General features: G+C 38.0%; 1 protein-coding gene across 7 annotated transcripts in view; it reads left to right on the top strand.

The window, feature by feature from the left end:
- The first annotated feature begins 3288 nt into the window (after window positions 1–3288).
- Window positions 3289–21488, top strand: part of LOC144471527 (A disintegrin and metalloproteinase with thrombospondin motifs 15) — a 151939-nt gene continuing 133739 nt past the window's right edge. For all 7 annotated transcript variants that reach the window (XM_078183705.1, XM_078183668.1, XM_078183660.1 and 4 more), the window contains exons 1-2: window positions 3289–3542; window positions 16277–17188. In XM_078183705.1, coding sequence (XP_078039831.1) covers window positions 16879–17188 — 310 coding nt within the window. In that variant the 5' untranslated portion in view covers window positions 3289–3542; window positions 16277–16878. The remainder of the gene's footprint in view (window positions 3543–16276; window positions 17189–21488) is intronic.

Genomic DNA, 21488 nt, shown 5'->3' with positions numbered 1-21488 from the left:
TGCCAACAAAAATTATTTACTTCGCTACTCTTTGTCCATCACACGGAAGCTACTAAAGAATAAGATAATTCTAGAGGTCATATTTTACATCTTTCTACAGGTTTTTAAGAAATACTTAATTAAAATAAGAATTTGCATAGAGATCCGTAGTTTGGTCATAATTATTTACAAGTGTAAATCTGGTGATAAATAGGCATTACGATAAATTACGTATTTTGTCATCCATCGTTAAATGTTTTGTAAAAGTAATCCAACATAGCAACATTGAATTGGATCGAATGATTAATTTATTAGTCGATATTGACAGTTATACGTGTTTTTAATTGGGCGGGGACCGGTTATTCTACGGTCGATTATAAAAATTCTGAGCGAGAACTTGACACAAAATCTACGTCGAAACTGTAAAATTACGTTGTTCGTGTGTTGTGCTCTTGGTCAAATATTATGACAGTGGCTGCAGGATATCCGCGACCGTGCACCTGTTTCACCGTGAAACGTCCACGGATAAATTGCAGCTGATTTACTTCTTATTTATCGCGTTAAGGACAAGAGCTTCATTCTCCGATGCAGTGATAACGTTTTGAACGAAGACAAGCCAGAAACCTGCCAGATGCTCCATTGTAGGCACTAGGTTTCGCAAATAAAATCTTGGGGGAAGAGTTTTAAAAAGCACAAATGATAGAAAAGAGAACTAGTTAATTAAACCGAGAGCCGCGGTTGGATTGTTCACCATTTGAAAAGCAAGTTAAGTTAATACAAAATCAGACAAATTCTGAAAAGATAGATGAACAGTTTCTGCGATGTAGTTTTTATTACGAGGCAAGAAATGCAATTTTTACGGTGTAGAATTATTTATGAAAATGCTATGAAAAACATGCAAATAGCTATTACCTAGAGAACAGGAATTCGTTTAGCATTTAGACTCAGAATTAACTCGCACTGATAATATTAATGGTAAAATAATTGACGAGAAGGTCATGTATTACGAGTCTTTTTTATTACGATGATTGGTAAAAGAAGCACTTGAAATTCATTTTTACATCATGTCTTGAGAAAGATTATGTCTGGGCGTTTATACAAATTTTTGCTCGAATAAAACTCTATAAAATTGACGCAATTTATTTAATAGAATAAAAAGTGAGAAATTAAAGTTTATCGTATCTCACGGTTTTGATCTTCTTCTATCTCGCACGTCCACAGGAATTGCAGTATGGTAATTATCGATAATATGGCAGTCGACACGTTAAATCTGTGGATTGTAAGCCACTGTTTGAAATGCAGCGAAAATGCACTGAATGCGAGGTCAGAGTTGTAATCTGTAAATAGTCCGTGGTTTTTGCTCGAGAAGCATCAGACTCTCAGGTCAGGATTATAGCATAGGTTTCCCAATGAATTCAAAGCATTAAAAAGAATTTTATCAAATAGAGGCGCAGGCACAACAATTTAAATAAAAGAAAAGCATGAAATAAAAGAATATATATCTAAGCATCGTTAATTTATTATTCATCGCGTATCTATTTTTTTTCTATCAAGTGGGAAGTAGTCGTTGCACAATTGCGAAGAAAAAAACATATCGATTGTATTACAATATTACAGAAATACAATACCACTTCAAACTCGAATGATTTACCTTGTTAGTGAATAGTAGATAAGACAGCTAACATTTGGGACCAAAATTGAAAATACTTTTGTATCGACTTTTTTCTAACACAAATCTAATTTTAATACATCATTTTATTATTTATCGTAAACTATTGAACAAAGGACAAGACATCTTTTACTACAGAATTTGATTAGAACATTTATATTTGTAACAGTATATCTGCTGTTATATTTTTGTAAAAGGAACACTTGTACTGTTTGATAAGAAAAGAGAAAGGAATCACATCGAGTAAATACATAATTAGTATAATATGACTAAGAAAATATAAATCATTGCTATAAACAATCCATAAAGTAAGAGAAATTTGTTCAATTAAATACAAATTTTTAACATTTAGCCTTCTTACATTTTGCATATTTTAATGGGTACACTAAATATATTAGCTTACGAATTTGTTTTTAAATATGAATAAATATGAATTTTTAGTCCGTACATATGTAAATTACCGGACTAATAAAACTCATTGATTATGCTGTCGATTCAGATAATACAGATGTTGTCATTTCATATAATTTTGCAAAACTTTTTCCGGACATTGTTCAGTAAACTAATATACGCCTAACATCCCAACTCGTACTGTCCAATCTGAAAAGATTTATTCCGTTTTGAACGTTGCAACCACTGTACTTTAGGATGGATCTTATTTATCGATTATCAAATGTTTATTATAAACGTTTTATAAATGTATTATAAACATTTTTATTAAATTCTAAGAAGTGCATTCTAAAAATAATTTAATAGTCGAAAAATAAGGCCCTTGCACTATAAACACCGCTTTTTTTTTAAAGAAATCGCAACATAGTTTACATCTTTTCTATAATTTTTGTACTAAAAAGGATGTTCGATTATGTACCATAGACTTTATTAACACTGAACCTTCCTTGCCAGTCAAAGTGACCAGTCTCGCATCTTTCATTTTCAGATTGTTCAAATAATGATGGCTGTCCCCTAGAATTGATTGAATACATTCCTTCACTCAATCTGACATTGTGACGCAAATGATGGAAAGTTGAAATAAATCTCATCACTTTTCCAAAGCTGTACACGTTAATCAGTTTTAGAGCTCAGTAGGTTTAGTATTAACTCTTCGCACTCGAAGACATTTTCACTGCAAATCTAAAATAATTTTTCTGGCTTCCAGTATTTCTATTTTATATAAAAAAATTTATTCTATGCATATGAAATTGAGTCTCGTGACTCATATAACAGTTACGGTTTCAACAAATACTTCAATCTAAGCTTTGGTGATATTTATAAAAATAATTTTGGAAGGTGTTACAACAATTTTAATGGCGCCGCAGAGTCGCCCCTCGAGTGCTAAGGGTTCAGACCCTCCGATTAGGTGCAGCCTGTGCGACAGGGACGTTGCTGGGAAGAGCGATCGCATCGATCACGACGATCGAAGGGTGAAGAGAAAATTTCGGCAGGATGCCGCGCGACTCGGGCTCGGTCGGCGGCCGGCCCCGAATTTCGCGGGTGGTAGCAGCCGAAACAAGACGGCGATTAAAATCCGGACAAAAATGTATCTCGAATGCCGCCCAATTCGGTAGACGATGAACCGCGTGGTGGGGACGATGATGTTATGGGAGTTCGGTGGCCGTGGTCGATACCACAGATCCATTCGCGTCCGCGTCGCGGTCAGTCGGTGCGTGCTGGCGGCTCGGCTCGGTCGTTCGTAGTTTCGCTTCGGCTTTCGTCCGCGATCCGCGCCGCTTCGTACACCGTTTCGCTTGTGTTACGTTTTACGGTGTCCCATCGGGCGACCGCCGTGAGACACATCGTCGAAAGGGACGACCGATTAAGGGAAGACGGACAGGACCCGGTCCGGTCGCAGGACACCGGGCCACCTAGGACCCAGGACACCTCGACGTACCGAGAGGTAGGTGCAATTCCGCGGTCGGTTGCCACGCTAACCGAGAAACACGTGGACCAGCCGACGACACGAGTCCGATCGCCTTCGGTGACAGTGGCATTCTTCGAGTGGTTCTTCGGCAAATTTCACAGGCAACTGTGCGTGCTCAGTTTCCGGGTCCGTTGCTACGGTAATATATGGTGATCCACGAAAATGAAAGTGACGGAAAGTGAGCTTGTACCGGAGCCGTTAACGTGACAGGTTGGAATCGATCCTTGATTTTTCTTTCTAGGCTGCTCCGATGTGATCTTGTCTGTGCGCCAGGCAATGTTGAAGTATCGCCGTTCAAATTCTGATCCTTTGAAATTTCAAAAATCTTTCGATGTTAGAACGATGACATATGTCGTTTGCGTTCCTACGAGATTAGCTTCCGTTCCCTTCGTCCGTACATTCCTAGACGGAAAGTTCGCGTTGAATTATTTATTACTTTGACTGTAAATTGTTCGCACAGTGGTGTAGATTGCGGGGAAATTCGATTCTGTGGAAAGGATTTTGCTTTCATTTGAGAAAGTTATGTGGTGTCACGGGGTTACCATAAGGCGGCGAACAAATTTCAAAAATTTAATCGTCGACACGATCGAACGTTGTAAGGTGCTGTTGGGGTGACACGACTTAGCTGGTAAAGATTGAACTGTTCATATTATGCTTAACGCGTCTTCTAGCGGTGTTATATGCGTAAGGAGCACGATTTTGTAATCCGTGCGAGGAAAACCAAGTTGATTTTGTAGAAAAGTTTACAGCATTTCTGAGACCGTAATTGCTTTCATGTTTTACGAAAAGAAACGTTGTTCTGTGAAAATTAAAAGCAGAAGTAACAGTTTATTACTGTTACTATTACTTAATAGTTTACAGATGTAAACTAATTCAACAAAAGCGTTTATAACAGAAGAACTAGCTACATCAAATAAAATATTATGGAAAATTTCTTATGGCAAGTAAGCAACATCACGTCACACAGTGTTCACTGTCGCGATAACGATCGAGTGCAATAACTTCACTCGTGTGCCGTTGAAATGCGAGGGGGTTGAAGGAATAACTAACGTCGTAAATATTAACCACTCGCCCTTAGTTTATTAAATAAATTGCTTTAATCTCGTCTGCCTATTATTATGATCATTGCGTCGACGGCCAACATGTCAATGAGAGACTGTTCGACCAGTGTTCGAAGCTCCCGTTTCGTATTTCACGAACGGCTCGAGCGAACGATTTAAGAACGACTGTTCTGAATCCGCGCGAAAAGAAGGTTAGACACGGGTCTCTCGTTATCGCACAGCGACCTTATGTAATATAAATATATTTCTCTGATATTTTTAGCCCGCGACGATAGACGCAGACAAACGTGAAACTTCTATCTAACATTGACACTGACAATCGCCCCGCTGTATCCCGATAACGATCTGGCGATTTCGTATCTCGCGTTGTTTCGCGATCGTTTCTGAACGCTTTATGCACCTAGTAGCGCACAAATTCTTCCGAAATTTTTATTCAATGTACTTTCCGGCGATAAACTGTTAACATTCGCGCGGACTATTCGCTGCGGCAATTCAGCGTTCAAAAATACTTTAGGCTTATCTAATTCATTCGATTTCCAATATATTTCTTTTGAATTTAGAGAGTTTTCCAGCTATTTCTTCTATTTTGATCAATCTGTTTTTTTTTTGCTATAGGTAATGTTCGCTTCGTTTCACATAGTCGTTAGAAATATGAAGAACATATATTGTTAAATATATATTCCCACTTGGTTTTTCGTTCACGTTTGACAGTAAATATTTTACGATTGCGTATAAAACAACGGAGAAAATTACGAATATTTTATAAACATTGCGAAGGATCGCATACAGAAATCCATTTGTTTTCGTTACTTATTTTAACACGTTGAAAATAATACATCGATGTGCTAAAAATTATCTAGGATCGTTCTGCTGTTTTAAAATAATAATAAGTAGTCTTTGGCTGTTTTACTAATGATTTTGTATTTTGACTTAATAATTTTCTATAATACTTTTGAAAATTGAAGTCGAATGTTTGTTTATCGACATCGAGTACAACGTTGATTTTTTATTTATTCATGGGACTTGCAAAATAAATCTTCCTTATAACAGTAGTATCTACTTATTTTTATATTCGTGCGCAGTTCTGCAAAAATATCGAATAGCAGTTTCACTGTGATTCAGTCGCTGATTTATGGCGGTACTTACTGGGGAGTTTCAATTAATAAAGAAACGATTTCAGCCTCGGTAGCCCGATGAAGCCTATCTTCGCTGAAGATAGCCGTTCTTTTTACAAAAGATCGCTGGGAACTAGGTTACACACATCGTTGACGTTGAGACGGTCATAAATGGACTGTTGATATTTACGTAAATGAAGTTCCTCTTAGTAATTAGAATTGGTTTGTAAATGATATTTTTCATTGGTCACGAGCAAAGCGAGGAGTTTACAATACTTAATTGTTCTTCAAAAATGATCGCATAAAAGATGAAAATTCTTTATCTATCCTTGTTTCACTCTTATCATATCATATCAAAATTCTTCTCTTTCAAATAAGATTGTTTAGGCCGATGAAATTCAATTCTATTTCATTTGCGTATGTTCATGATGATAGTTAGAAAATCTACATAGAAACAAAGCGTTGGTTGTGATGTGAACTAAACAAATTTCGTTGATTTTAAAATGTGTCGTCATTTTGTACCAGTGCCAAAGTAGTAAAATTATTGTGCAGAAAATTACAAAAAAATTTGTACCGAGATTTCAATTAATAATAAATTGCAACGGTAGTGCTATCCTACCAAGTAAATTTCTAGAAAAGCATCTGTGCATCTGTGATAACTGTTGTACCACAAACTTGTGATGCGCTATTTTGACGGTTCTGTCAGTGCCGGTTGCAAGAACTGCATTTCGCTGTGTTTGACATCCGCGAGCGCATTGCAAAAGCGTAAGAGCCGCACTTCAGTCGTAACTTACAGCAATGTTAACTCTACCGTGACACAAACCAATTAATATTCTTCGGTCGGCTCGTCCGCGTATAACAAATATAAGGAATACATTCAAGGTGGTCGAGTTGCGTCCGTTTTCGTTCCCTCTGTTTCCCTCTTTCTTTATTTTTTTCCTTTAGAATCCGTCTCCTCGATACAAGCGGTCTGCCACCGTTCGCGAAAGAAAGGTCAACGATGATATGAAACGCGAAAACTAGATAGCCGTTTATCGCTCATTATGCTACGAGAACGTTACGCGTTTCTTTAACTGGTGTCTGGTCGCGTTGCGATAGGGTTTTCTCGCGGTGTTAGGAAAAACGTACGGCTATAGGAAATTTAAGAATCCAGTTGTCTAGAACGGGTACACGAGTCATGGTGAAATGGAAAACATTTTGCTTCACACGTCAAGCGTTGACAATGAAGCAAAATAGTTGGTATTTTAACTTTCAAACATTCTAGAGAAATTGTATTATAATAAATACGATTTTTGGAAACTAGACAAAAATGAATGTTGCTTATTTATGACCGACACAATACTCAACATCTTGAGAAAATGCACATTTACCTTAGTATTTATATCAATTAAAATGTGTATGGAATTTACTCTTCTTTACATATTTTAGAATAATTTTAGAATCAATTTAGGATAAAATATCTATTTTCGTCGTCATCCTGTATCCATTGGCGTTACTTTACACTTACTCAAAAATCGAAGGTGAACACTTGAGGATTTCTTTAGTAAAGCCTTCAACAAAGATGGTGTTTTCATCAGTTAGGAAACAAGTCAACTTGAGCCATATAAACTGCCAACATTGAAACCTTAAAATTTAGACTACATAGCTAAGTGATTAATTGAACGAAATAATATTAACAACTTCAATTATTTTGTGTATAATAAATGAGTAGATGTTGAATTTTTGCGATATCAAATCATTCTTGGAAGTAATCTTTTTGAAGCGTTACTATTTGATTTTCGCCCTCTTGAGTTTCTTAAATAAAGAACTTCTGTGTCTGTAATATGAGTACTCGTATCTCTAAATAAAGTTTAATATTGCACAAAGAATTTCTGTTCTTAATAATTTACGTTTTCTCAAAGGACGCAATATTTTTCAATCAGTTCCTGATTTCGCCGCAAGATTGATGCCTCACGTGTTCGCGCCATATTTTCAAATCAAGCGCCCTTCACGATCTTTCGTCATGCCGATTTCAATCAATATTTCAAAATTATTATCGGCTCGAAGGTAATTCCTTGAACGAGATTAACGGGCCATTCTGGTTGGAAACGTCATTTTTTAATTCTTCTTCGAGATTCTTTCTTGTTCGAAGAGATCAGACGACTGATTCGAACCTATTTTCTGCACCATATTTACTATTACTTGGGGAAAATGATATACCTTTTTCAGTCTAAAATACGTAGAACGATGCGAACTGCATTTTCATAAACACGGTCTATGTAAACGCAACGTATTCTAATTGTTATTAGATCTCCAACAAATAAATATAAGTAATCGTCCGTGACATTATTTACGAACATCTGTAACTTTATTATTTTTGTGAACTGATGCGAACCCTTTTAGAGAAAAAAATATCCGTAGACATCGAGAAAATACAGTGGAATGAATCGATCTTTTCAGGATTCTAGATCAGAATATCCGCATAAGAATCAATTAGTATAATTTGTTGGTCGCGTCCTCCAGCCAGCGGCTTCGGCAATCGAAACACGGTTTATTAATTCGAGGAAGTCGTAAAGTTCAGTGTTAACGTTAGCGTTGGGCCGGGGTTTATCGCGAGCTTGTTCGATCGTATGACTGGAAGAGCGGCGATCAATCGGAGTATCGGTTGCCGCTATTTATAGCGTTCCGTTTGTAAATTATAATCTGGAATTAATTTCGGCCGGATGGGCTAGAAAGCAGTCGGTAAAGAGGACAGAGAATCGTCTTCGGTTTCGTCGCCTCATTTGATGGTCGCTGTCGTATAAAAAAAAAAAAACGTTACTCCTTTATACGAGACTTCCCGACTTCCTCGTTTCTAAGTTATTCGCATTCTTACGCATTTAAGGCCGAAGGCTGTAAATAAAGGTTACACGGGTCTCTTGAAATTTGATCTTGAACTCGATTAGAAATCGGTGGTAAAGGATAGAAGCAGCACAGCGGAACTTCGGTGGGAGTCCTGTTTTTTGGTAAAGGTTTATTTGTTAAACAAACGTTTCGTTGATGGTCACTGTTTGTTTTAATGTTAGGACGCTGGGCGAATGACCACTGTAAAAGTTTCCTCGAATGCGTATTATTTATTGCATCGTGATACAAGAAGTTTCTGTATATTATATTATATTAAAATATTTATTTCTCAGAATTATCTCAAAAACATTTTATTTTGTATAAAAATCCGCAGTGTAATAATTTTGAAAAACAGACGCCCAATTTCTTTGGTCGAACACTTTTAACCAATATTATTATCAATATTAATATATAGCAACATAATTTCGAATTCTTGTCTAGAACCAGTCTTTGATCGATAGTGCGCTGTGCATTATAGTTTATGAAATTGCACGTAAATGACAATTGTGGTCTCCATAAGCAAAGAAGACAACTAATTCTGCATTTCCATGCACTTCGATGCACTTCGAAGCAACGTGACACTTGTCACAAATCTTAGAACCGACGCGGCCATGCTGCATATTGTATATGTATATTACTAGCACCTGGAAATTCTTTTTTAGTGCTTATTTATATTAATTTCCTCGCTGGAAAAAAGATAGAAAGTTCTTTGCGACGGCTGCGTACAAAGTGTCCTACTCGAATAAAAAAGCGTTTAACAGTAATAAATCGGCTTATGGGGTTTGGACAATCTAAGAGCGCCATTACAAATTCATTTGGCATGATCTATGCGTGGAAGCATCAAGGGCGTTTCAAGGATGCCCATATTTTCTTCTATGGAATTACTAATGAATCGATAGTTAAGTCTGATGTCACTCTGCGTTTGTTAACGATCGAATCGAACATACTGAAGAAGCTGTAAATTAAATTATTCTTATTTTCAGTAACATCTATTTGTTTTGTCTTGAAAAGTTTACGTGTACGGAGAATAATTCGTCTCTTTATGAATATCGCTCCGTCTTTTCATAAATGTTCAGTGTCCAGATCTACTTTGGTTTTCAAATTCTTCGCGTTACTTTTTCACATCTGTTAGCGTTGTTTATGTTCCTGTTTTTATCTTCTGTCAGCTTAAAAATGCGAAACGATAAAGAGCTGGTTACAACTAGAGATAGAAGGAAGGAAAAAGGTAGAGAGGGCGATAAAATTAAATATTATACAAATAAAATTATTATATAGATAAAATTAAGATTATTATTCTCACTAAGTCGATATTTAAGTCGACGAATGAGTCACAGCTAGCGCCATAAAACGCATCGAACGAAATTACAGTAACCGGGTCTGAGACAATCATTGATAACTTTCGAAATAACTTCGAAAATATATTGGAGCAGAAAGTAAATTTTATTGTTCAGTTTTGTGATTCGTGTGTTTATTAAACTGGTAGGTACAGAATTTTTTTCGTATCCTGCAATGTTTGTAAGCACGTTTAATTTATCCATATTTAAATTATCCACTGTCTGATGTGGAGTAATTGCATCGATCATTGCAACGTTCTTTATGTATCGGGCTTCGCGATGTACGGTTCGCTTGAAAATCACATAAGACGTATTTGCCATTCGATCAGTGCGTGCGAAAGGAAGTAGAAACGGATCGTTTCCTGTCAGACACAGCTCCTAACCAAGAAGTTTAGTTTCTTGTTAATATTCCGCAGATATTTGCTGTTATATTCGATATTACGTCAGTTATGAATAATACAGAGCACATTGAATTGTTTATGTGATTAATTGTATTCAAATGGTGCAGGATAACATAAAGCAAATTCCACGGCGCGGTGTTCCGGCTGGATTGCACGATCCATCACGAACAGTGTCTATGTGACAAATGTGTTACTTGACTGCGTTTAAATCTTTCTTATATTTATCGAGGCAGCCAGGTGTATATAAAGCGTTAATGATGAATAATTTATGTTCACCATAAAGCATGTTTAACGTAATGAAACAAGAGAGGAAAATGCAAATCTATAGAGATCGCGAGGATGATAAAATACGCCTGTTTAGTCATTCAATTATGAGATCGAAATTCAATTTGCACGCACCGTAGACAAATAGCGACATAAATCATACAGAGTAAGATAGAGATTTCTCTAGAATCAAGTTAAATCTGCAGCGATCAATTCTGCATTTATGAAAGTTATTTCACAGACGAAAGAATACATAGAAATGTCTACCGTTTTCAAAAATTCGCGAATTCGCTTTGAAATCTTGGGAATACCATTCCCACCATAAAGACCTTAATTCAGGAATTTGTTTATTAAAGCTGATAGGCCGTTCTAAATCCGAGAAATAATTACCAAATGAAAAGTTCGAATTTTTCGGAGTTTAAAAAATGTAACTTGTAGCGATACGTTTCGATTTTTTAAATATAAATATTATGAAATGACGGTTTTATCCTATTTCTTTTAGCCAAGAACATCAACCGATGTTTCTACATTACGAACTAAATAAAGATGTTTCTTTAATCTTTCAACGCGTTGAGTGTCGCGTCGGTCACATATTAAAGCCACTATTTTTTTACTGGTTTTCAATATTTATTTCTATCGTGACATAATCGAACGAACCGAAGTTTTTCTCAATTATTTAAGGCGAAAGAGCGTTCACACGATTTTATTTTCATCAATCAAATGTACTTGGATTCTGTGACAGACGCGCGGCACTAAATTCGTTAATTAATCGAAGACGGTAACGTTTACGCTGCCAGATTCTACGGTTAACATCTCCGGTTGCATAACCACATCGACGCGGAGGATGCTCGACAATGGCATCGCGAGCATCAACGAAACGCGAACGCGAGATTAGATACCGGCCCCGCGACATTCACGCCGAATATTCGACGAATATCGATTGGCCGTGATTAACGAGCCCCATGGGGGCAACGTGTCAGCACGTTAGCGACAGACAGAAATTCGCAGACAGAGATTGATCGATCGATGGATCGGACTAGGAAAGGTACGCGACAAGAATAGGTTGACCCAGACCTTAAGTGACTCCCGAGGTCAGCAGCCGACGTCGGAGCGCCGCTTTTATATTTCACTCGGCAACGTCGACGTAGCCGCAGACTTACACCGCGCGCTGCTATAAAGTTCCCCGCTAGCATTCATTACCACCGCCGTCATATCGCGGCCGCTGTACTAGCACCAACGGGGAATAGTAGCCACTATGTTGCGCGCGGACCGCAAAACTGGCCTGGCCGTGTGCTTTTATTCGAGTCGTTAAACCCTTCAATTTTCTGCCTCGATGGCTCGCAACTGGCCGACGCCTGTACGATCTTTTCAACGCCGCTGAAGTCCGTTTCTTTCCATTCCCAGCTTGTCGCACGATATCCGCCGAGAAACCGATTCAACGTGCACGATTTGCAAGACGCTGGATTGTACGATGACGACTTCAACACCGTTCGATAGCTGACTAAGAAAAATGCCTCTGTGCAAGATTTCAATCCTATAGCTTGTCCGAGAGGGTAGACGCAGGGTAAATAAGTCCGCGCATTTCTTCGACCATCATCCCCCTTTCAGTACCTTCTTAAAATTTTGAAAAAAACTGTTATTTTGGGTTACATCAGCGTTAGAGAATTCGTCCAAATTTTCTTTATTGTGTAGAGAGAGTATAATGCGATAGACATATAGAGAAAGAAGTCGAGTGGTCGGAAAATGTTGAGTATAAAATAAGGGATGTTAAAAGAAACAGTAATTGATATGAAACTTGTAACAACCGGAAAGATGAGTGTGGGTGAAGTATTCTAAATCAAGTCCGTTCCTTGGCCTTGATCCTGTGCAAGGGCATGCTAGCTTCGACAGTTCTGGTTCTTTTCGAATGAAGACAATCGTGAACATTGTAAATAAATCTGTCTTAGAAAGTTTCTTTCGGGAAAGAGAAACAGGACGAGTGTCGTACTAGAATACCGTCTTGAAGCTAACCAGAGCTAATCCGTGCTTATTCGGTTATACTTATTTCATGGTACGGGATTTATGAGCGACGCGCGTATCGGCCGATCTCGGTTTCGTGGGATAGGGCTTTTTGTTTTCTCCTTTTTTAACGACCGGCGTCGTAAATTAGAGCTCAAGGGCTGCCACGCGTGTTCAGCCACGCCGCGAATCGCGATTCAACGGAAAGTATTCCGCGCCGGTGCGGCGGTGCAAGCGTGAAATAATTCCGTCGCTATTTTTACCGGACATCTATTTCTTCGCGGTTCTTCCAACGTCTGCACCGGTCGCTGAATTACAAACTTGACGAAAAGAATTTCCGTCGATGATGCCCGGTGACACGCGGCATCCTCGAATGTACGGCATCGATTGTACAACGTAGCGAGGATCATTTTCTTCTGCGACATGTATATTGTGTTACAATTATAACAAAAAAAATTGCAAAATTTGTGTAGACACTGTTTTATTATTTTTATGTGTGTATAAGTCAATTCGTTTAATTCCGAGTACCAAAAACAGGCGTTGCAGCTACACGTGCTGTGTTGTCCTCTCGGCAACTTTTTACTGCAGTATTTTCTATATCGTATCCATTGTTCATTTTCTTTTATTTCCAAGATCACTCGAAAACTACGATATTATACGTAGACAGTTATATTCATTTCAACTGTGGCTCCTACATTACGATAATATAAACATCTAGTATAGTACAATATAATAAAAAAAATAATAAAAAACGTAACCTTGATAACTGTATTATTAGTAACAATGCTAGCTCCTTTAATCTTTATTATGTTTTCCTTTGACACTTTTCTATACTGTTAACAATGCATACGGTATTTAAAGTTTTCCAGTTGGGTTAAATGTCCCGTATATTTTATTAAACGTCTTCATGTTACGTGCACGATGGCAGTACAAGCATATAACGTTTCCTACTTCGAAATGTTAAAATAAAAATTTCGACAGCATCGTCGGTTGTTTGTTGTGAAACGTAGGAGCAGAACGAGGAAAAGCGTTTTGTCTACCATTCGCGAAGGGAGAGCTACCCGGGATGAGGTCATCGGCTGGAGATGATTTCTTCGTGTCGAGCAATTTAGCCGTGCGAATCGCTGTGAAACTGATTCGTGCCGCTTTAAACATTTACGATGCGGCGGGTCGTTCCCTTATCGCGCGACACAGAGGAGACCACCGCGTAAAGAAACTTCCGATCATATCTTCCAGGATGGTGGAGAGAAAGAGAGAGCAAGAGAGAGAGAGAGAGAGAGAGAGAGAGAGAGGGAGAGAAAGAGAGAGCGAAGGAAAGAGTGGTTGAGAGAAAATGCAGGATTGATCGACTCTTCGCCGATTGAAGCGTGCAGCCGTGTTAATTCGCAAATAATTGACTCGTGTCTGATGTAATTGAGTTAAAGATGGTTAAGGAATGTTTTGAATGCTCGAAAACACATATAGGGAAAAGAGATAGCCCCTGGCATTTAAACGAAGCGTCAAAGAGGTGTACGATCAAGAAATTCTTCCTTTCATTCGAGAAACAAACGCAAGAACTTTTCGATTAATTTAACCAAGAACGAAAGGTATTTTTCAAATATGTTTATTACGGAAGTTCTCATTCGTCCAATTTTCGCGTGTAAAAATATTTTTACAAAATTTACAATGTCAAATGACACTTCGAATCGCAGTAGCTGTTCAATTTAATTATAAATGGCTTGAAATGAATTGTATAATTAACGAAAATAATGGTAGGAAAATTTTAAACTTTTTGCAATTGGAATGGCGACTCGAGTGTACGGTTCCGACGAAGCGTACTTTCGACATTCTTCACTCGAAACAGGTGGTAGATTCGCCAGAGGAGCAGGGTCATGCGCGGCCAATATCTCGAGCTATAACCTTCCAATTTAATTCCCCAATTCTTGTCAGCGTTGTTTTGCCAGAATATTACCCGGCGTTATCTTGATGAAGTGAAACCTGTTTCCTGTTTCACGAGGGTTAGCGATTTTTTAATTGATTCTTCATTCAGCTTATTTAGAGCCTCGCAGAAACTGGTTTAAATATTTAGAACCGCGAGAAAATTACATCGACATACGTGTACAGGGAAATTTATTTAGCTTTAATCCGATTGGAATCGCCGTCTTTATATTCCTTTCGTCGGTTTAATATTAAATTTGATCGAAGCTCTTGTTTGGTTTTCGGTCGTCTCGCAATGCTCGAACGCGTAAATGTTCAGGCACGTACCGTATCACCTTTTTGACAAGCTTAAATTATTTTTAGTTAAGGGATTATAGGCATTTTATCGGTCGTGTGTATCAATTGTAAACTTAACACGTTCGTTACCAGACATAGTACATCGACAGTTAATTTATGCGAGGTAACCAGTGTTCTGCATTCTACAGAATGAAAAGAGAATTAAATTACTTAAATATAAATTTAGGTATGCAATTATTTTCGTAAGCGTTCGTATTTTGAACCATGGTCGAACAAGCGTCACACTTGTCATAGCAAAATACGCAAGCGTATTATTTGTTACTTTATTCTATATCGCGTGTTCGCAATATAGAAATTTAAAGGTCTCGTAAATTAATGGTTTTGTCATTTATGAAGATAATTCGTATTCGTAGATTACAATCATATATTTGAATATTGAAAATTTTCACGCGCAACATGGTATAAAGTCGTTTTGATATTTTATAAGATGACACACTGTATTTAATGGAACTTTATAACTGTAAAAACTATTATCGAGATAAACGCTGGCTTACAGGAACCAGAGGCATTAGACATATTGTTTAGCATGACATCTGATTAACTGTTGCGTCTGTCATCAATTACAAACGCTCGTTTTCTCCTGTCACTCGTTCGCAGCGTTGACGACGATCTCTGGCCACTGACGACACTTTGTTTAAACGATTAAAACAAACCGTATATCGGCAACTGAAAACCTCTGATAAACGTGAAAAAGTCTGTTCTTATATTAGTGAAACATAATTAACGAAATCGATTATAGATCTTACCATGAAAATTCAATCATGGTACCCAGGGCACAACTCGCACAATTCGTGTCAGTGTTAAAATTGCATTCTACTGTTTACATTCTCATTGCCAGCTGGCATCGGTTCCTAAACCAAGGATTCACGACACGATTATGTCCTATCTATTCTCACGTTTTATCGACACAGATGCGTAATGCAGATCTTAAATAGGAATTTCATAAATAGAAATATTATTTATTTTCTGAAAGGGAATCGAAATTATACTTTTACATCGCCGGTATTCGAATCATTAAGTTGTAAATATAATGCTTAAAATATGTGAAACTGACAGAAATTTAGAAAACGTATTTTTTAAATCTTCCAATTGCAATTTCACCAGGATCTTTCATAAATATTCTTCTCACTTCTAACAGCGGCGAACTTCTAACACTGTCGATATACTATTTTTAACGTATCATGGGTATTGTAGGAGGAAAGACATTTTTACGAAAACAATTGGCACAAATTATGTTACTAGTCGAACGTTCGCGTTGCACACAAATCAGTCGCAAGACGCGTCTATCGAATCTGCGTTCTAAATCGTGTTCCGCCGAGCAAGAAACCGAAATGTTTACACCCTCGAGACCGCCCCACCGATCAGTTCGATCTACTGTTAACACGATCTCTCCCTTTCCAGGAACGCTCGAAACCCACGGATTCCAAGCGGGTTCGAGGAATGAACTCGCATCGAATCGCAACCGTAGGGACCATCGGCCTCCCTCGTTCCTAAAATTTACCGGCGATCGCAATGACAGTTTTCTGAGAAGACGGAACCGGTCGACGCACCCCATGTCCGGGCCAAGGACGATCGCTGGTTGAACGGTTCGATATCGTCGTCGAGGGAACGAAATCGGGATAGATCTCGGCGCAGAAAGAATCGAAAATCGAAGATCTTATTAATGGGCATTCCGCGGATCCTGGTTGGATATCGTCGGTCGGTTCACCGCGCGGAAAGCAGTGGGATTCGCGAGGAGCAGTCTTGTTACAGCGGGTCGAGGAGGACCCTATGAGGGTCGCTGCGAGGGTGAAGCAGAACGGCGAACGACCTGGTGCGCGATAATAGGGAGACTCTCCCTCGGTCCGGTCTCGTTCCACGGACATGATCCACTGGCTGCCCCGATGGCTAGCCTCTAACTGATTGACCAGATTCGTCGAGTTCCGCCGATCCGCCTGGATCGGCCCGAGGACATTGAATCGCGAGTGAGTGGATGCATCTGGCTGCCTAGGGGAGAAGCAGACATGTCGCGAATTTCGAATTGCACCTCCACGGTCGCCGCGGCGCTCAGCATCGTGCTTCTGGTGATATTCCTGGTGATATTATGGACAGGTGTGTGCGCGCCAAATAACGTCCAAACGGTTCAAGGGGGGAAACAGATCGACGGAGGTCTGGCCTCCGTGGCGCAGGCTTTCGGCGATGTCTCCGAGAAGAGGTTCGACGAGACTGTCACTGTTGCCACCGATGACACTGCTGCCACTGCTACTACTACTGCTGCCATCGACACTGCCAGCAGCAGGATTATTTTCGATGCGATAAGCATCTCGAATGAAGGTAGGTCCCAGCTTCCTAAATTATTAGTAGACTGCGGATTTTATACATTCATGACAATATCGAGTAGCCGCGGTTTGAAATAATAGAAAAATTGATAGAATTTTATAATGTCAGTATATTATTTTTAACATCTCGGCTACCACATTAACACCTTGAAAAAATATCACACGACTGAAATATTTGATTCAATTGGACTCAAATTGAAGCAAATAAATCAAGCAAATAATTCCGTCACCCATGCAGGTAACGCGGCGGTCAAAGTGTCAACACGTTGCGTTCGCATCGGTCACATATGGTTAACACTAAGTTTTAAATAGATTTCGAGATTCATTTTTACAGTAATGTATTTGAACAAACTGAATATTATTAGGATTTCTAGAACGCAATTAGTTAAACTAATAGTTACTGTGGTAAATGTTGATTGTCTAGTTCCATTAATTAAACGATTTTGATATTGTGAAAATACTCGTTGACGACCTTTATTTGCCATAAAAATCCGCAGCCTAGTTATTATTAGACTATGGATATTTGTTGAAAATTAATAGTTCCAAGGGAGAATTTAGGCTTGTTTATGAAGCCTATGAGTCTGGCGGGTGAAATGTTCAAAAACTAACTAGATTTAGTTAACGAGATTTTTTTGCATGTTGATTTTTGTGTCTTCAGTATGCGGGTGATGTAACTTTTTCTTCAATTCAAAAATGATGTTTTGCAATATAAAGATGTAAAATAAAGAAAGATTCGGTAGAGTGTTCAATATTATATTACTTAAATTTTCTGTTCAATCTCCAAACAAAATGTAAAAAAGAATTTTAATAGCGAGAAGAATCTCGTATTCGTTATAAAATTTTGAATATTTGAATATTTTTAAATTTTGAATATTTAACTCCCCAAATTGGGGAGTTACATTTTTATAGTTTACTGATTCCCGGTGATTTGGACGATGAACAAGTGAATGAAGATTCGTAGTCTAGTTAGTATTCATTGTTCATGATAAAGATAAATCTTATCGCTGCAAAGCCACGTGTGTTTACCAACGCGGCGCTAGCGAGAGCATTCAGCGGAGGATTCGACAATTACGCGAGAAAATCGGGATTTTAAAGTAATTTTGTTTGATCGTGTTTCCAACCGCAGATAAATTTGCTGGAAACATTTACTCGTTTCAGCATACAGAAAACGATAATTGCTATGATATAGTAGTATGCTTTTAATTTAAACTGATATTGGTTAACTTTTATAACGTTGCTAAATTCAAATTTAATTCGATAATTTTAAATTATAATATGATTATATGAATAACATGTGAACTGCTCAGGGAGTTCACGTGGATGGGCGCATATAAATTAACAGTATTATCAACGGCGAACACTGTATAACTATCAATTGTGCGCTTATCTCTTCTCCAGTCACCAATGTCGTAATTCGATTAGCATTACAAATATTTGTTAACGGTCTACCTTAAGGCTACCTTAACATTTTTATTTATTTCTCTTCGCCGCGCGACGTGGCGTTGGGAAGTTCAGCGGGATCGATCATCGGTTGCAATTTTACAGTGAGGCGAATATTTTCCATTCTCTCATAACTATTCATATTTCTATTTTTACTTCTCATCTCGCTTAACAATCATTAATCAAAATTTCCTTTCACTTTTTCTGTTGTTTCGTTCTGTCTTACGTAATCGATGTGTGAAATCGACGCACATTTCCTGCGTGTATTTTATTAATTTTTGCCTGCCGGCTAAAAAGCGAGGCTCGCCTCGCAAAATATACAGTTAGCTCGTGCGACTTGTAATTGTAGATACTGATATACTACTTAGACCTAGTCTGAAATATCAACGATCGCGAGATTGTTGCTATTTTTGGAGTGTATATTTTTCTACGTTTTTTTTCTACCAGTTCGCGTTTGTGTAACGCATTAAGTCTCACATAATCATATGCAATGACATATATTTACAATCATCTGTTAGTTAGGAAAATGTACGAGATAGAACATACGTATTTACTGTACAGTATGTTTGACAAAGAGTACAACATATTGTGTTTAAACAAAATATGTACATGTAGCTTCAAACGTGCTTATACTATATTATGGTTTATGTTTTAATATATTATAGTTGCTATACAATATTAGGTAAAATGATAAGTACACTTTGAAATTAACTTGATTGTTATTAGAATCAAGGCTTTGTTTCTATTACAAACCTGCTAAATATACAAAATCTATAAACATACAAAAATGAAATAGAAAATGATAGCCTGACATCATTACTAATTAGTAATTTTTATTAACATTAAATCTGCTATCGCTAGTCAAGTGGGTTGTTTCGTATCTTTATTTTATAATCATTGAAATTGTGGAGACGTTTCCACAAGGAATGAGTAAATAAAATTCATTGTTCAAGGGTATGTTGTGATAAAGCTCGCACAAAATGTAAATGCATTCAGCCTTGTTACTTCTATAAGGCAAAATATTCCAGTTACCTTTAGTGCTAAGTAGATTTGGTGTTTTTTTTTAACTAACTGGTTCCAAGAATAAGGACATTATTTTCTTATTCGATCGTCAAAGTTTCAGCCTTTTGGAGTTAAACACCTCTTGCAAGGGCAGTTTTCTATAAATCATTTGTTTATAATACATACTTAACAAAGTCTATGCATCGTTCAGAGTTGGTCAAGAAGTAATCTGATTAATGATCAACGATTATGACGTAAAATCATGTTCATGTATAATGTTTAAGATTACTAAGTAATCAAGCAATCACGATTAATGGAAGAAAAACAAATGTGACTGACGATCCTGATTAATATAGTAATCATTAATCATGTAACGATTACTTTTCTCGATTACGATTAATCGAAAATTTTGGTATACCGATAAATTATTCGATACCGATAATTAATTTATATTAAACCAAATTAATATGATAACCGATATATTCTAATAACGATGAATCGATTAATAATTATGATCGCTACGAGTGCTTTTCATAATTAATCACAAAAGTAACCGCAATACAATCGATTACTCCCCAACTCTGTCATGGATAAATCGCGAGACTCTCGGAGAACATATTCACCGCGCAATCCAGGAGTCTTAGCGTACTAAAACGCGTTGCACGCGATATTCTGGGAATGGTCGACCACGTCTCCGTGGTCCGAAATTCGTTTCATTCATTCGACGAGTTCAATCGTCCTGGCAGCAGTCGGCGCGGAGAGTAATTCGAGTATCGTCTCGCAGAAACAGAGGAGTTGTGAAAGATCCGTTAACACGTTTAGTCTCAGCCGAGGTGTGCAACAGCTCTCAGGGAAAGCTAGAACGTCCAGACGTCCTTGTAAGGCCGCTGCTCCAAAGCATCCACACCTACACCTACACCTACAGCCATTGCTAAGAGGCATGAGCCTTTATTCACAGGCTGGCGTACTCATATTCCAACCCAACCTGTATCTACGTCCTAAGTACAAGATACGTTGCCTCGCGACCGAGCACTGACCAATGCACCTGATGGTGCTTCGGCGAATCGCAGTCAGCATTCCTTTCGGTCGAGAAAAATCGTGACTGAAATCACGTTCTCCCGACCTTCCGGTTTGTCGAAACAGTATCGCGGCTTGTCGAAACGGTGCCCCCGCTCGTTGTCGTTGCCGGCTGTCGCGCTGTTCTCTTTCGGGGGTTGACATGTTCGTTGCAAAATAATCCAAATTGGATGTACAGAGAATTCTATTCTACGCGAAGCGACGGACACTCTTGGACGCAGGACCACTATAAAGTTTCTCCTAGATCTCGGTTATAAAATCTCCGATTTGTTACTCGGCGTTCTTTGAACTTTTTCTGTTACCTCGATCGGAAGATAACTTCACTCCTTTACACTCGAAGCCGCTCGAATTCCAAAACCTGGCTAACTTAGAACGAAGATCTCTAGTTTTAACTGTTAGATCGAGTATGACTTTTAGTTACTTAGAAAGTTCCTTACAATTTGTTCCTTAAAAATGTGTACTTTTTATGTCAGCATTTACATCATCGTAATTGGAGTATAAGATGCTAAACTGGTCATATAGTATAATAATAAGGCCGTACACGTATAAACCGTATGATCTACGTATACAGCATCTGTAATACCATTTCGTAAATTGCGATCTAATAAATAAATTGAGATTTCGTAAATTGCGATTATTTAAAAATTGTTAATGAGTTCTACCGAATTTGATACGTTACTATATATCGTTATCTATTCGCCGGCACTATCCGACGTACCTAGGAATACTTTGCAAAAGCAGAGGCGAGCCTAAAATATCTGCGAACGGTGTTAAAA

This window comes from Augochlora pura, chromosome 1, assembly GCF_028453695.1.
Source record: "Augochlora pura isolate Apur16 chromosome 1, APUR_v2.2.1, whole genome shotgun sequence".
NCBI classification, from domain to species: domain Eukaryota; kingdom Metazoa; phylum Arthropoda; class Insecta; order Hymenoptera; family Halictidae; genus Augochlora; species Augochlora pura.
This window is presented reverse-complemented; position numbering and strand designations above follow the sequence as displayed.